At 34.3% G+C, this 16,654-nt stretch overlaps 1 protein-coding gene across 4 annotated transcripts in view; it reads left to right on the top strand.

Moving 5' to 3' along the window:
* Nucleotides 1-16,654, top strand: part of enox1 (ecto-NOX disulfide-thiol exchanger 1) — a 255,301-nt gene that overhangs the window by 195,190 nt on the left and 43,457 nt on the right. For 2 of the 4 annotated variants that reach the window (XR_015499285.1, XR_015499286.1), the window contains exons 8-9: nucleotides 1,953-2,165; nucleotides 16,069-16,186. Coding sequence is in view for 1 of the 4 variants with exons in the window: in XM_087267645.1 (XP_087123771.1) it covers nucleotides 1,953-2,165; nucleotides 7,790-7,896; nucleotides 16,069-16,186 (438 nt within the window). In the remaining 3 variants the exon portion in view is untranslated. Of the gene's footprint in view, nucleotides 1-1,952; nucleotides 4,250-6,253; nucleotides 7,897-16,068; nucleotides 16,187-16,654 lie in introns of those variants that run through there. The other 2 variants (XM_087267645.1, XR_015499284.1) reach the window with 2 other exon arrangements.

The following is a 16,654-nucleotide window of genomic DNA, read 5'->3' as shown; positions in this document are numbered from 1 at the left end:
TAAATTTTTTAAAAGTCTATGTTGCTAAGGTCTTTTGGAGGTTGAAGTCGGAAGCTGCAAACAATAAATACACTGTAAAAAATGCTGAGTTCCATGCAGTCCAGACTGGTAAAATCATGGTATATATAACTTAAAAACAACAATGACAAATTGTTTTCTTTGATTTATTACAATCAACATTAAACATAAAACTGGAGCCTGAGGACAACACGATCTCAAGGAAATTCGTAGCTTTTTGGTTTAGTGGTTAATATGAATTTGTATGATCTCATTCGTACAATTTATTGCGATTTGCTTATCCGACAATGATGGTTGGGTTTAGTGGTGTGGTTGGGTGCCATGCCTCCTTTTTTGTATGGTACAAAAAAGTTATTTGATCATGTCAATATTAATCCTTGTGTTGTTTTTGTTGTTGTTGTTGCCTAGACAATTTTTCAGGTTTGATCAGTAGAGAGAATATTCACTTTAATCCTGTTTTTTTTTTTCCGTCTATTTTTTTGTCTTTTTTTTTGCACTGAAATCTTCAAATGATTTTAAAAAATACTTTTTGAGGGCGTCACGTTGGCACAGTGGGTAGCACGATCTTGAGAAGCACTGATCTAAAAGATGATGTAGGGGAGAGTGAGGCACAAAGTCATACTTTTTGGTTATGGTCAATTAATAAACAAAGTAATAGGGTTAGACACAAGCGTCTCCTACAAATGAGCACTGGAATTATGATCACCGGACCTATGGTTTCTGTGCAGTATTCCCAAAAGTGCCAGGAATATAAATGTTACTATTTACTCTACTTGCAGGGCAAGTGGACAACAGACAGGGGGTTAGTTGTAATACATGCATTAAAGGCAGATTACACACAAATAATTTAAATTCAGTTTACTTTAAATAATAGCTATATTTAATGGCTCATTTCTTTTTTTATTCTACATAGCACATATGTTTATGTATTTATTTGTTTATTGGATACACAGATTTGAATCTATTTGCATTATTATCCATTTATCCATTATTATACGAAGCATTTAATGCATTATTAGCAATATATATATTTTCTATTAAAAAAAAAAACATTTTTATTTAAAAAGTTACCAACATTACAATCAAATTTCAAAAAAATTATTTTGTTTGTTTAATTGGTGTCCAACAGTGTGTGGCTTAATTGTAACACCCTGTTACAACTAACCCCGCTGTGTTTCGTATTTTCCTCAAAACCGGTTAGCAGTCACTGTGTGTTTCTTACATATTTCAAAATGGTTCCATCTTTTAGCCTAGAAGACGGTAATCACAATAATATAAGATTTTACTAACATACTCTAACAGAATTTAAAAAAATAATAGTAATAATAATATTGAGTATAATATTAAATACTCTTATGCTGCAAAATATGGTTTCTTCTGTGTTTCTCATCCAAATTTCTGCAAAATTTTTCAATAACTAGCCGGAAGACATTTGCCGACACTGTGGTGAAAACCTCGGAAGCATGCCATGGTTAACCCTGAGCAAATACCTTAAAACTCTGTTACATTTAAGCCATCGTTACTTTGCGCCCCGTGCTCCCCTATTGTATGTTTTGTTGTAATACTTTAGTAACATGTACATGAAACTTCACCTGTGTCATGGCACCTTGCTGCCATTTTAGTTTCTCTAAGTGAGATAATAAAGTTGAGTCTGAGAGTTAATTCTCCCTATATTATTTCTTAAACAATATCTTGTATCAAACTACTAAAATCCCAATAAAAGTCACTTTGTTAATCTGCAGTTTTGAATATTTGACATCAAAACTGTACAGAGCAGAGATAAACTCCCATAATGCAATACACAACTGTAAATAAACATAAAACCCAATGTGAAGCACAATGTTGACACATTGGTTGTGTCTAACCAACAAAGTATACTAAGAGTATACCAGCAATTCTTTGAAAACAATGTTACAGTTTTCCTTATTTTTTAGATGACAACAAGTTCAGCGAGGCAACGGCAGTGCTCTTCACGTGGATCGACAGAGGCGAGGTGAACCGGCGCTCAGCGAATCATTTCTACTCCATGATCCAGTCGGCCAACAGCCACGTGCGGCGCCTAATGAGTGAGAAAGCGCAGCACGAAGAGGAGATGGAGCTGGCCAAAGAACACTTTAAGAATTCCCTGCTTGCCATCCTCACACAATGTAAGAAACCTTCCAGCCTTTACTGTTTCTCTACCAATTGCCTACTATCAGATTCTCATCCTGTGTTGCTATGACGACGCCACATCCTTTGTGCCGAGCGAGATGATATAGCCATCCTTAAGTGGGCTCAGTCTCTGATCTAATTGTTGGACTTTACTCGCTTATCTTGATATAACTGTAGTCCCAGTAGGAGTGTATTTGTGTTTGTCTAGAACTACACTACCCTACATGACCTAAAATGTAACTAGCAAGACACAGGCTCTGTTCCAAAACCTAGCAAGTTGCCGATGTACATAGCAATTTAAAAGCATCACATGTGACCTTTTTATGCATTATAAAAACCACCCCAAACTGAAAGAAACGATTGTTGTGTCAATTCTATAATTGGTTGAAAATTTTGTTTTCAAAATTTAGTCATTCCAAAAAAGAATCCATTCAACTTCCACTATGCAGAATTTACATTCATGGTGATCAACCACATGGTTTCCATCCATGTTTTATACACATTTTATCATATAAAATATGATGGAAACTCCAAGATATTCATACAGTCTTAAAATTTGCATAAAACCTAAGACAAACGTAATTTAAGAAGTCTTGGTTCTCCAGGGAACCATTTTATACACTGTGAAAAATGTTGCGTTCCACACAATCAATTTCTGTTCAGAAAACATTAAGGAATTAGGTTAACTTCTTTTTTTTTTTTTTTTTTTTACAAATTTAAGTGAATTGAACAGTAACAATTATACATTTCCCCCCAAAAAACTCAAGAATTGTGTTGTTTTATCTTATTTTGAATAAGTAGTTTGAACAAACAGCATACATTACCATGTAGGGCTTTACGGATGAAAGTGAAGACCCGGGGGATAAAGGGGTGTTTGGGCATCTGGTGGCCTCCTAATAGTACCCCTGGGGGCCCCTGAGCTTCTATGATCTAAGCATATGATCATCTAGTATATGATCTAAAAGCTGAATAAATAAATATAGTATTTGGCAGTGATATACAGTTGAAGTCAAAATGATTCGCCTTTCTTTAAATGTGTCCTTTTTAAAATATTTCCCAAATGATGTTTAACATAGCAAGGAGTTTCTCACAGTGTTTCCTATAATATTTGTTTCTTCTGGAGAACGTCGTATTTGTTTAATTTTGGCTGGAATAAAAGCTGTTTTATTTTTTAAAAACATTTTAAGGTCAAAATTATTAGCTTCCTTAAGCAAATTGTTTTTCAAAAGTCTACAGAACAAACCATAACCCTAACCTGTCTAGTTAATGAACCTAGTTAAAGGGGTGGTCCACTACGATATCAAATTTTAAACTCCAGTTGATGTGTAATGTAGCTGTGTGAACTTAAATATCATCTCTAAATTAGACGCTCAAAGTTCAATGCAAAGGGAGACATTGGCTTTTACAGAGTTAGCTTAGCAAAGCCTGCAGTGAACAAAGTTTGGGGACTATAAAAAAAATAATACATCCAGGTTAATGATGTCGGAAACCCTTCAGGTTATGTGCATACACCCCGCACAGCCCAATTTCTGTCCGATTCAGACTCAAACTGATATGGATACACTGACTGACAGTATTAACACAACGGCAAATTGCATGCTAGATTTTCTGGTGACTTGGAGCTGATCTGCGAATCACAGCACATTATGCTAGCTCAGGGCGAGCCTTTTAGAGGAACTAGGAAACATGACAGTCATTTTCATGTTAGCTGAGTAGCTGTATATAATTGAAGTAAGATATATGAAAAAAAATTATTATGTTTTTGTTTAATTGTTTTTATGAATGAATCATGAGTACATACTGCTTAGCACCCAATAAACACAATCAAGCCTTAAAAATACACTCTGGACCACCCCTTTAAGCTTTTAAATTACACTTTTAGCTGAATACTAGCATCTTGAAAAATATCTAGTAAAATGTTATGTACTGCCATCATGGCAAAGATAAAAGAAATAAGTTTTTTTTTTTAGAAATGAGGTATTAAAATGCGTTTTAAAATGTGTTAAAAAAATCTTCTTTCTGTTTTTCTGTTAAACAGAAATTGTGGGAGAATATAAAAGGGGGCTAATAATTCAGAAGGGCTAATAATTCTGAATTGATCTATAAATATTTTTTACAATTTAAAATTTGGAATTTGATGTCAAAACTAAATAATTCTAAATATTTTGAAAATCACATTTAAAGTTGTCCAGATTTTTAGCAATGCTACTTTTAGCGATTACTTGTTTTAATATATTTACAGAAGCAAACTTACAAAATATCCTCATGGTAGATAATCTTTACTTAAAATTCTAATATTCTATGAGTTTGGGAATAAAAGAAAAATCTATTATTTTGAATCTATTTTTGACTATACTTGTCCAACATAAGATGTTATGATGTCTCATGGTCCAAAGTCACAAATTAGCATATTACCTGTATATGATCTCTCTTATTAAAATTACATTTCAATGTACAATGTACACAACAAACAGGTCAACAATAGTGCGGTAATTACCAATGAGGTGATATCAATACTATTGATAAATGCTCAAAATGGTGGTAGTTGTAATTCTACAAACTACTGTACAAAGCAAATCAGAGATATCATGTTGTGTTTTTAAAATAGTTCACCGCATTGACATGGATGTTGGTGAATGCCAGTTATTGAGAATCAGAAATGTAATGCACAACAACTGGTATCATTTTAATGTTGCTGTTAGCTTAGCAAAAGGCTAATGTTAATTGAGTGTATTCTCCTCTCGCATGTAAAGGTTTAAATTGACTGTGAGTGCTGTTTAGAAGGCAGCAGCTTTCAGTAGACATTAATAGACAACGAGGCAGCTTGGTAGTCTTGGAACAAAGCCAAAGTGTCTCCTTCACACAATTCACTGCAGATACACATAATCTTAATGTACACTAAAGATGTAAGGAATGCTCAGACAGCATTGAGACTATAACCAAAGCCCATAGAAGAGCCCTGGGTAAGTACAGTCTCAGTGGAAGCACTCTGACCATAGAGCAGATGTGGAGATGTTCAACTTAACTAAAAGGTAGGCCAACGTCAGATTCACTCATCTTTTTTTGTGGCCTTGACAGGTGAGACTACATCCTCATTCTCGACTTGTCACATATTGAGCTTGTTCTGGACACCTTCTCATTGCTTAGTGATGCTCTGGGTACCCCAGGTGAATCATTTTATGACTTTCCAGATCGCTCAATGCTTTTGGTCATTCATAATATGAATCACATTAAACGATTTGCATGTATGCTGATAGGTCAGCTAATCTGCTCCTAAATCATTAACTATATGACACAGGAGATTGGTTGCTGTCATCTCAACAGCCTTTGAGCTTGTTCCTCAACATTTTAAACGATCATGTTGCTCTACTCGGTAATGTTGCGTTGCATTTTTCTGAGACCCTCCACCACCCCAGCTCCACCTATGTTTAGGTCTGCAACAAGGGTTTTATATATATATATATATATATATATATATATATATATATATATATATATATATATATATATATATATATATATATATATATATATATATATATATATATATACATACATACACAGTTGAAGTCAGAACTATTAGCCCCCTTTGATTTTTTTTTTCTTTTTTAAATATTTTATAAATATAAATATTATGTTTAACAGGCCAAGGAAACTTTTACAGTATGTCTGATAATATTTTTTCTTTTGGAGAAAATCTTATTTGTTTTATTTCGGTTGGAATAAAATCTGTATTTATTTTTTCTTAACACAATTTTAAGGACAAAATTATTAGCCCCTTTAAACTGTATTTTTGATAGTCTACAGAACAAACTATCGTTATACAATAACTTGCCTAATTACTATAACCTGCCCAGTTAACCTAATTAACCTAGTTAAGCCTTTAAATGTCACTTTAAGGTGGATAGAAGTGTCTTGAAAAATATCTAGTCAAATATGATTAAATGTAATCATGTCAAAGATAAAATAAATCAGTTATTAGAAATGAGTTATTAAAACTATAGGTTTAGAAATGGGTTGAAAAAATATTTTCTCTGTTAAACAAAAATTGGGGAAAAAATAAACAGGGGGTCTAATAATGCAGGGGGGCTAATAATTCTGACTTCGACTGTATATTTGCAGCAGAAGTGTATTAGTCTCAGTACATGCTCTGCCATAATATATAAAGCAGCAGCAGCAGCATATCTATTTTACCAAGACCAAACACATCAACATTGCCATATACATATATATTACCATACTAAATCGCTCAGAAAGTTGTCGTGACAGAAACATGCAGACTTATTATGTATTTTAACATGCAGAATTATTTTGGAGGACCGAAACCCCCATCTACCCACTTCTGAACAACATAAATAAACAGCAGGCAAATAGTGCCTATATATAGTGCCTATTGCAGGCAAACAAGTCATGTTGCAATCCAAGCCCCCTGAAGTAATGTGATGTCTTTATGTGATGTAATTTACAATGTTTTAATAGTTGAAAATGAGCCAGCTATCCGATATCCACTGATTTAAAAAAAGCATATTAGTGAGACGTGATTTATTTGTGGGTCATTTGACACAATCGGTCACAAAACATTGAGAGAGCCAATAGCATTTGAGAACTAAAGCTGATGTAAGACAATTTTCCTAGCTGCAGTATTTGACTTTGTGACAGAGATGGTAATTTCATCATTTGCAAGAAATAAATTTGCTCTTATAAATTGACACTTCATAATATTTATATTTTGTTTTATAAATTGCAACTGTAGTTGCATCTGCCTGCATATTCGGTGTTTTATATTGACAAATGGTTCACTCTAGTGCTAGGAGCTGGTTTATGTGCTTATAAACATGTTTGTAATGTAAATTAAATAGATTTGACTGTTTACTGAAGATCTCACACCCCAAAAGTGTCAAAAATGTAACACAAAATGGCTTTTAATTATCGCAATAAAATTGCAGATTCATTTCATGCCAGCATATCGACAACGAAGCTCTTTCATTTAAAGCAACAAAGGAATCTGTGAATTTTAAAACATTAACAGAATGGTACCCCAAACCTTAAAGTGGGACGAGAAGGTGTCCTGACTGATATATATCAATATCTGACGGGTCGAGTGTGAGAATGTGTTAATTCAAACAAAAAGTGTAATTTGCTTGAATGATAACGTGAGTTCAAAATTGGCCACCAGACAGAAGTTAGATATTTTCAACACCATGTGTGCATGATTAAAATGTATTTGATAATTATGCCACTTATAGTAAAGAAGATGATTGTTTGCTAAATGAATAAATAGCAGGCAACAGTTTACAATCAGTGCAATCCAACAATCCTAAGGCAAATCTAATTTCCAAAACTAAAGAAGTGCACATTTTGAGCTAAATCCTCAACAAATGTTTGACATCAAACACTCAGTACTTTATTTGTACAACCACCAGATCCCTCGTTGTAGACTGTTGCCTTCCTCAGTCCTAAGGAACTGAAACAGCAGCTAATGAGATGTAAGTACAACAGACACTATCAGGGGCCTCTCGGAGAAGGTTTGAGGGGCTCCTGATGCGTCTGATTCTAGCTGGCGCTGATGCTGAGCTCTACATAAATGGCTTGTCTTGTCTGACTTCCTTACCCACCAAAGTTGAGCAGATTACGGCTGTGTTCACCGCTGCCACCAGGCAAAAGGCATGGGACCATTTCTCAAAAGCGCAGCGCAAGAACATAGACATTTGGCGAAAACAGTGTGAGGTTGGTATTTCTTCTCCACTTTTGTCATGCTCACTCCACAGTACATCAGGGGTTTCAAACTACTGTATGCCATTGAAAAATTTGTGTTTTCTGTGTTAGTTTGGGCTTCAGGTGCCCTTATTATGCTTTTTTCAAAAAATATACATTATTTCAGTGTGTAATGTAGCTATTTGTGAATGTAAAAGGTGTATATATCAAAGTACACAATAAATAAGTTCCCTGTGTCCTAAAAGTAAGTCAAAACACTTTAAAACAATTGGAAACTGGAATTCCAGTAAGTTAGCTCAGTTTTTACAAATTTAAGTAGATTGAACGTCAAACAATTAAGTTGTCCCAAAACAAAACTCAAGACTTGTGTCGTTTCAGCTCGTTTTAAATAAGTAGTTTAAACAAGTATTACATGTAATTTTTCATGTTATTTAATTGTAATTTTTCATGTTTCATATCTGCACCTGGGCTGTGTAGATTCATAGCAAAATTGCATAATAATTCCACCTATGATTTTTATTGGCTGCCCACTGAAAAGAAAGCCTACTTAAAAATAAAATTGAAACCTATAAGTTGTTTTGTCAACATTATGTTGAAAAGAAGTATTAATTGTAAAGACAAATGCTTAAGAAATCTTGGGCAGATTCAGTGATAACTAAACACATATTGCCTTTGCATTCATGAGCCCAACAGAAAAATGTATGATTGGCTGATCTAAACATGCCACTGAGAAACGTCCTGGGGTCTGTTTCAGTAAGGAGGTTCAACCAACTCGGAGTCTAAACTTGAACTCTGAGTTGACTTACCGAGAGATTAAATGTTTTCAATTTCAGAATAGCTGATCTGAGTTAGGTCAATCAACTTTGTGTAGACCATTCAGAGTTAAGCGTACACACCGTGAGTATAAAAAGGCATTATCAACGAAAGCGCAGATATTACGAGTCACCATGGCAACATCTGAAATAAAGAGAGCAACATATTTTCCACCACTTAATGGTACGACAATTTATTAAAAAAAAAAAAAAAAAAAAAATATATATATATATATATATATATATATATATATATATATATTCATTCTTGTTGGCTTAGTCCCTTTTTTAATCTGGGGTCGCCACTGTGGAATGAACCGTCAACTTATCCAGCAAGTTTTTACGCAGTGGATGCCCTTCCAGCTTCAACCCATCTCAGGAAAACGTCCACAAACACACACATTCATACACTATAGACAATTTAGCCTACTAATTCACCTGTACCGCATGTCTTTGGATTGTGGGGGAAACCAGAGCACCCGGAGGAAACCCACGCAAATGCAGGGAGAACATGCAAACTCCACACAGAAACACCAACTGAGACGAGGATCGAGCCAGCGACCTTCTTGCTGTGAGGCAATAGCACTACCCACTGCGCCACTGTACAGCCATACTGCACTGCTACTTAAAAATCCTTTTGTTCAAGAAACTACAGTACTTTCTTCTGCCATTCATTCACATCTGCAGCTGACCTTAAGAACAGCAGAAACTGTTGCTACTTCACAAACGTCACTTTAGAGCTATTGGAATGATTGAGTGATTTTGCCTACATTTTAAGATTATTAGGCTGAATGGCATGAAATGCCATCAGTCTACAAAGATTTTCCAGTATTTCTCTGTTGCAGTCGTGATATCGCAACAATTAACCACAAAAAAGCCAAAGCAAAACAAACACTACCAGATTACTATGATATAAATACATCACTACAACATACAAAAGAGAAAGATTAGCTGCGTCCCAAATTGCATACTTATGCACTATTCTACTCCATTTTGTAGTATAAATAGTGTAAGTATGTTCACACTAAAAACTCTAAAAATAATAAGTGCACTTTAATTACCCGGATGATGCACTCATTCAGCCGGTAAAATGAAGTGTAGAATGATGGACACTTCATGCACTCAACAATCACAGGTTTGCTCATGTAGCGGAAGGGGCGGTGCTATCAGGCGCACGTGTTGGATAACTTTATTTATTTCACTAATTTGGCAACCGTCAAACGTCATTAGGGAAACGGTTTGAATTTCCGCCTAGTAAAAAAACATTAGTGTGCCATTTAGGATTTATGCGCATATCGCATTTATGCGATTGCTGTCACCATCTTGTGGCTGATTGTCAACTGTCTTTGATCTTTTCAGTAGGACAGGCTAATGGCCGCCAATGTGCTGAATCTCCGAAATTTAATTATTTAAATTAGGCACTATCCTTATAATTAAACTGCATAGTTGCAATCTAAACAACTACATTCTCACCTAAAAAGCCTCAAAAACAAAATTTGTCAAACCGTAGTGAGCTGTTTAGTCCCTCTTTAGTCCTAGTGTGAACGGAGTAATACACAAGGGTAAAGAGGCTGTACGAGTGCTGATATTGCTTTAATATCTCACGACTATCAGCCAATCAAATTCGAGAGCCTGACAAAACTGTATATATATATATAAATATATATATATATATATATATATATATATATATATATATATGTTATTGATGATAGTTAGTTCTGTAGACTATCGAAATAAATATAGCTTAAAGGGGCTAATAATTTTTTCCTTAAATTGGTTAAAAATTAAAAACATATATATATATATATATATATATATATATATATATATATATATATATATATATATATATATATATATATATATATATATTCTTGCCAAACTTTCTCAAAAACAAAATAAAATTAATAGATACTATCAGACATATGAAATTGTGAAAATGTCCTCACTCTGTTAAACCATTTGGAAATTCTTCACAAAAGAAAAAAAAATTCAAAGGGAGGCTAATAATTCTAAATTCAACCGTATATATTAAATTCATATTCAACTGTATATATCATATTCATATAATTTATTATATTCAACTGTATATATGCATCTATATATGTGCTGTTAACAATAGACCAATCAAAACAGACTTGACCATTTGACCAATCAGAGCAGAGTATGCTAACATAAAGGAATGGTTTAGAAAAACATTATCAAACTGGCCATCTTGGAGCTTTTAAATAATGAGCTGAAAAGTAGTTTTTGACCTTGGATAGGGGCACTATAATGTATTTGACAGGCAAAATATTTACCATTTACGATAATAAAAGACTTTTGATGTGATTGTTCAACTTCTTGTTCAACTCCACCTGACTAGTGGACATCAATAGTAGTTTGAGACCCCTTTTCTACATGGTACACTGACACAGCAGCTGTTTATATGGCAGTGTATCTTGTGGCTTTTCATTATACAGGCTTTATACAGGGCCCTCACATAGCAAATACATGCACGTTTCTAGACTCTGCTCCTTATTCGTGCATCAGAACTCTCCTTGAAATTGCCACCTAGACAGAACCTCCATTGCTGCCATGGCAACAGATACTGGCAGGATTATAACGATGCTCATCAGTGATTAGCCTAAATTAATTGTTAATAACTCATCCCATTTGAATTAGGTCTCTACGAGGAAGGAAAGCGGAGGTGTGAGCTAACCTACAATGTGAATCTTTCCAACATTAACCACCTGAATTTGCATTATGGAATATCTATATTCATAAAATGGAACATCACCAATATGCAAAATTCATGTTAGCGCAAACGGAATACTTAATGAACCTTGAAATAAAAAAAAGAAAAAGAAAAATCCCTCAGTGGTGATAGATTCCAGCTGCAGTCTTTCCTTCAGCCATCTGAATTTTTCCATGGCTGTATATCATGAGCAGTGATGTGAGGACCGAAACCTAATCCTAGAAATACACTGACTGTATTGATTAATTGCTTTAAGTCAAGTCTATGAAAGGATTCCATTTCAGTTCACAGTCGCTAAGAGGTAAGACATCAGCGTTGGGCGCAGACTTTGGTGCTGTGAGAAGTGGAAGCCTTTAAAGATGCCACCCCTGTGAAGATTTGTTTTATTTTAAGTTTAATATAGTGCTTTGAGGTTTTCCTGAACTTAATTTATTGGAAACTTTTGGAAACATATAGATATTAAGACATGATGCAACATGCTTTATATACAGTATATAGTTTAGATTTAAAACTAGGGGCAGATTATGTAGTTGATATGCTAGTAAATATACATTTGGATCAAAATTATTTATCAAAATTATCTAAAATTTTTATTTACAAACACAGGCCACTTTATTAGGGACAGTTTTTTCTTCTTCAGAGCAACCATAATTCTCCAGCCGCCTTTCCACTGCAGATGACAAATGACAAGTGACTGACCGGAAGTCATTCATTTGCAATGGAGAGTAGTCCAGGAGCTGCAGAGAGTTCCGGTCATCTCCTTAGGCAGTAATTTCAAATCTGATTTAAGCTGTGGATCTGTTAAAATATTTGAACTCCTGCGACTGTATGCCATAGATATTTACATTAGATGTCGCCCATGCTGTTGTTATCTATTGGAAGGAATGCATCAATAGAGCTGCCATTTTAGTACAGGGTAGAGCACCCTTGAAATGAATGTGGGACTGGCCATCCAGAGCCCAAGATATGTAAACATTTATGCATACATCTATGATCGTGGTCAGTATGGAAAAATTTTTTCAAGCTATGAAAATTATCATTTTACATCACTTTTCTATATCAGTGGATAAGTGATCGCACAGGCGTTGCCGACAAAGTTTTTAGTGTGCATGGAAATGTATTATCCTCCCTCCCTGTTAAATTTGAGTTAATGCATGTATTAAAACACACGCCTGCTTTCACTTCTCATTCTAATCCCCGTTATCATCGACTCATTCACTTAGCTGACAATAATATAAGTTTCTAGCACCGCAGTATATTGTTGTCATATTTCATTTACATTGTTTACTTATTTTATTTAACAAAACTAACAAAAGACTAGTATTTAGTGCCAGATAGTGCTACTTTGCTTTATGGTCAGTGCAGTAAGAGACTTTATTATCATCAATACTTTTTAGCACAAATGTTTGTAACATACAAAAAGTATCAAATAAATCTTACCTATGAAATGTTCTGCCTTTGAGCTTTGTTTTCTTTGTTTGCTCGTTACTCAACCGTGAAGAGTGCCAAAGTCCAGCATCTTCACATTGGCTTGAGTTTTGATTAGTGTGGTTGAATGAATTTTGTAATGTGAGCACTGTACAAATGTTCCAGCTCTATTGACGCATGCTCGGGGTCTGTATGCGATATCTAGTGTATATATCTATGCCCATATGAGACCGGTCGACCGGATGTGATGTATTTCAATGCTCCTAAGCAGGTTCATGTGCACGAGATGAGAAATACTTTTTTTTTCTGTTACTTTTTGATCAGAAAAAAGTCTATATTATAAATAAAAACATTTCTATTTAGAAATGAGTAATAAAAATATATATTTTAATGTCTCCACATTTCCTCCAAATTTTTTGTGGTCTTTGAGTTTCTAGTATTCATTCATTCAACCATGGTAAACGGATGGAGAATAAAGAGTCTTGCATTTGCACTTCTTTATTTCGGACACAGCGAGAATCCAGTTTCTCTCCCATGGTGCGGGACAAAACTGAAATTCTGTGCGGCTGGCACAATGGGGCGTATTCCAACAGTAGTGTCTGAATATCGTGTACAGTGGAAAGGCGTCTCTTTATTCTTTAGTCTCTTTAAGTCACTTTATTAGGGATCATTTTTTCTTCAGAGCAACCATAATTCTCAAGCCGCCATTCCATTGACAAACAACAAGCGACAGACTGGATGTGATTCATTTCCAAAAGAGAGTAGTTTAGGAGCTGTGTGAAATTCCGATCATCTTCGTATGCAGATAATTCAGATCCAATTTGAGCTGCAAATCAGTTAAAATATTTTAACTCTGGCGACAAGACCGTATGTGACCAGCTGACCAGATGTGATGTATTCCAGTGTTGTCTAAGCAACAAATAGTAGTTTTTTCGTTATTTTTTTAATAAAAAAAAAATCGGTTATTTGTTTGAAATGCACAAAAACAGTTCATGAGCAATAAAATTATTTATTTATATAAAGCATGGCCTTATAATTAATATGATACATTCATATTTTTGATTTAAGAAAATGTAAACAAGTTTACATATGAAATGAAATGGGTTATCATACAAAGACCTGTCTTTGATTATCAGATTTAATAAACTACTACAATAGATATAAAAGTACAAGATGTATACAATAGGTAATAAAGATAAGCAGATTAGTAAACAAAGACAGATTGCAGCAGGGTAAAAAAAAAAAAAATTAATCAATTAATAAGACAATTATATAAAACGTAACAAAAAATAATACTGCCAAAATATTATACCTGATAACAAATAATAGATTTAAAAGACAAAAAAAAAAAAAACTGTAGATACGCAAGATATATTAAACATCATGATTTAAATGTAATGGGCAAATGGAATCCACGAGAATTTTCTCTCATGGTGCGCGGCAAAACTGAAAATTCTGTGCGACTGCCACAAGGGGGCGTAATTCCAACAGTCGTGTTCGAATTCCGTGTGCAGTGAAAATGCAGATTTGGTTCATGTTGACATTATAGTATCATACAGTTGAATATCTGCACATCTATTATATGAAACAATAATATCACTACTTTAGAACTAGTAGTGGTGCAAGTTTACATTTTCCATTACATTATATAAAGAATTTTAATGTCTTACAGATGTCAAAACAAAGAAACTTGTTTTGTTTTTGTTCAAGGTTAATTATCTATATTGCTGGCTATATTACTTTGCTGCATCTGGGAATTCTCCAGTATTAACCTCACAAAATGCCATACAAAACCAAACACTAAATTACAACTATATAAAAAGATAAACTGTGGCACTGCTGTGTTATGCGTATGATCGATTGCTTTTATTCCTATATTCACTCATTTCAGGCTCAATCTCAACATAATAATTTAGCTTGACAATTATTGTGTATATCACATGACAATGCTGGTTTTTATCTCTTCTAATATAAAAGTCTTAACCATTTTTGTGACCATGAAATGGTGGAATCTTTAAAAGACTTTGCTCTTGAACAAATAATTCATGATTGAGACCATATTGCCATTAGATATATCCAAAACAAGTTTTTTTATGTTTAACCACTATAGAAACATACATCAAAGCCACTGGTAGATTCCAGAATAAGTGTCCATTGCAAATTTGTTGTCTGTCGTTTTTGTTTAGTAAGAGATGAACAGATACTGATGGACTGGAACTCACATCTCTTATAAATATATATCCCTATACTGTTGTATAAATATAACCTAGGTATTTTAAACCAAAACACAAAATCACTACTGGAAAATGAAAACGTTTTGGACTGCTTATTTTTCCTTGACCTTGTAAAAGTGTCCCAGTGTGACAACTAGCCTTAGTTTCCCTTGTGTTTTGGCAGGAAATTGCTCTTTGTGAAAGAAAGGAATTTTAAAAACCTTATCAGGTTTTTCTCAAATGACTGGAAACGCCATTGAAAAAGTAATGAAAATTCAGTGGTCAAAAGGTGTGGGAAGCCTGTAAAGTGATATTGTGTGAATTGGAGAGAAATTTAATATCAGCAACAATCCAGAACTCCACTTGTATTCCTCTGATACTACAGCTTTCAAGAATTCGATGAAAGATCAGTCGGCGCAGTGCTAGAATAAAACTTATTCAATCACTGATAGAGTAAAGCTCAAATGTACTCCCTTTTATAGAGTCAGATCTGCAAGATTTCACAGTGGTGGCATTAAACGTCCTTTGTGCTGATCCCTATAATGGCTATCAGAGGATCAGTGGGCTTGGAAGTTTGTGTAATGTGATTTTTACGCTCCATTTTCAGACCTAGACAAATGAACTTTCAAATGGCACTGAGATGGCAGAGCCCCGGTTTTCCCTCTGGGTTGTATTTTTAAGTCAAAGAATAAATCACATGTGCTTGCCAAATCATTCCCTGTTTTTTTTTTTTCATTCTGTCAAAAGTTTCCAGGTTAATTTAGAGTACAAATGCTGAAAAAAAATGTTCATCAGTATGTGTGATTGTCATGTTACTGCCACATTTACACAGCGTATGGAACAATAAAAGTGTGTCCTTGTAGAATTATTTAAAGCTGAGGAAATGTTAATGTGTGCAAAATTTAATCTTTAATCATTCAAGGCCTCGGACAGAAGCCAGTAATGAGATGCGTGTGTGTGTCTGTTTGATTTCTGTATTGTGCTTCATTAGGAGCTGAGAAATGCTCACAGTGAAGAGATCATGGGAATACGGAGAGAAGAGGAAATGGAGATGTCAGATGAAGACTCGGACGAAAACCCCTGCAAAAAGATCAGATTAGAGGACTCGGGTAGGCCTGACACTAATTATCATAATCACAATTTATTTGGATACTGGGTGTAAGGAAAAGGCTCTGGCTAAAATCAGCATTTAGTGTATATCCACTGATTTTGACTACTTTTTTACAGTATGCTTGAAAAACTACTGGTTTTAAGAGGAAATAATTTATCAGGGGTTGCCACAGCGGAATGAAATGCCAACTAATCTGGCATATGTTTTATGCAGTGGATGCCCTTACAGCCCCAACCCAGTAAGGAAACTTAATCTAATTTAAACAATTGAAATAAATAAAAACTAAAGAAATTTAAGCTCATTATGCAAAAATCAGCGCACACCCATGAATTTGTTAGGGAAAAAAATATTACAAAAAATTTTATAAACAAGAAAAATTGAGAGAAACATAAAAAATACATTTTGTTGAAATTCTGTAGTTTGTTTTGTACCTCATTAGAATTTAAATGTATTATCTTTCTATTTT

Source organism: Danio rerio, chromosome 9, assembly GCF_052040795.2.
Source record: "Danio rerio strain M-AB ecotype USA chromosome 9, GRCz13ab, whole genome shotgun sequence".
NCBI classification, from domain to species: Eukaryota; Metazoa; Chordata; class Actinopteri; order Cypriniformes; family Danionidae; genus Danio; species Danio rerio.
The sequence above is the reverse complement of the archived record's forward strand: the minus strand, read 5'-3'. Positions and strand labels throughout refer to the sequence as shown.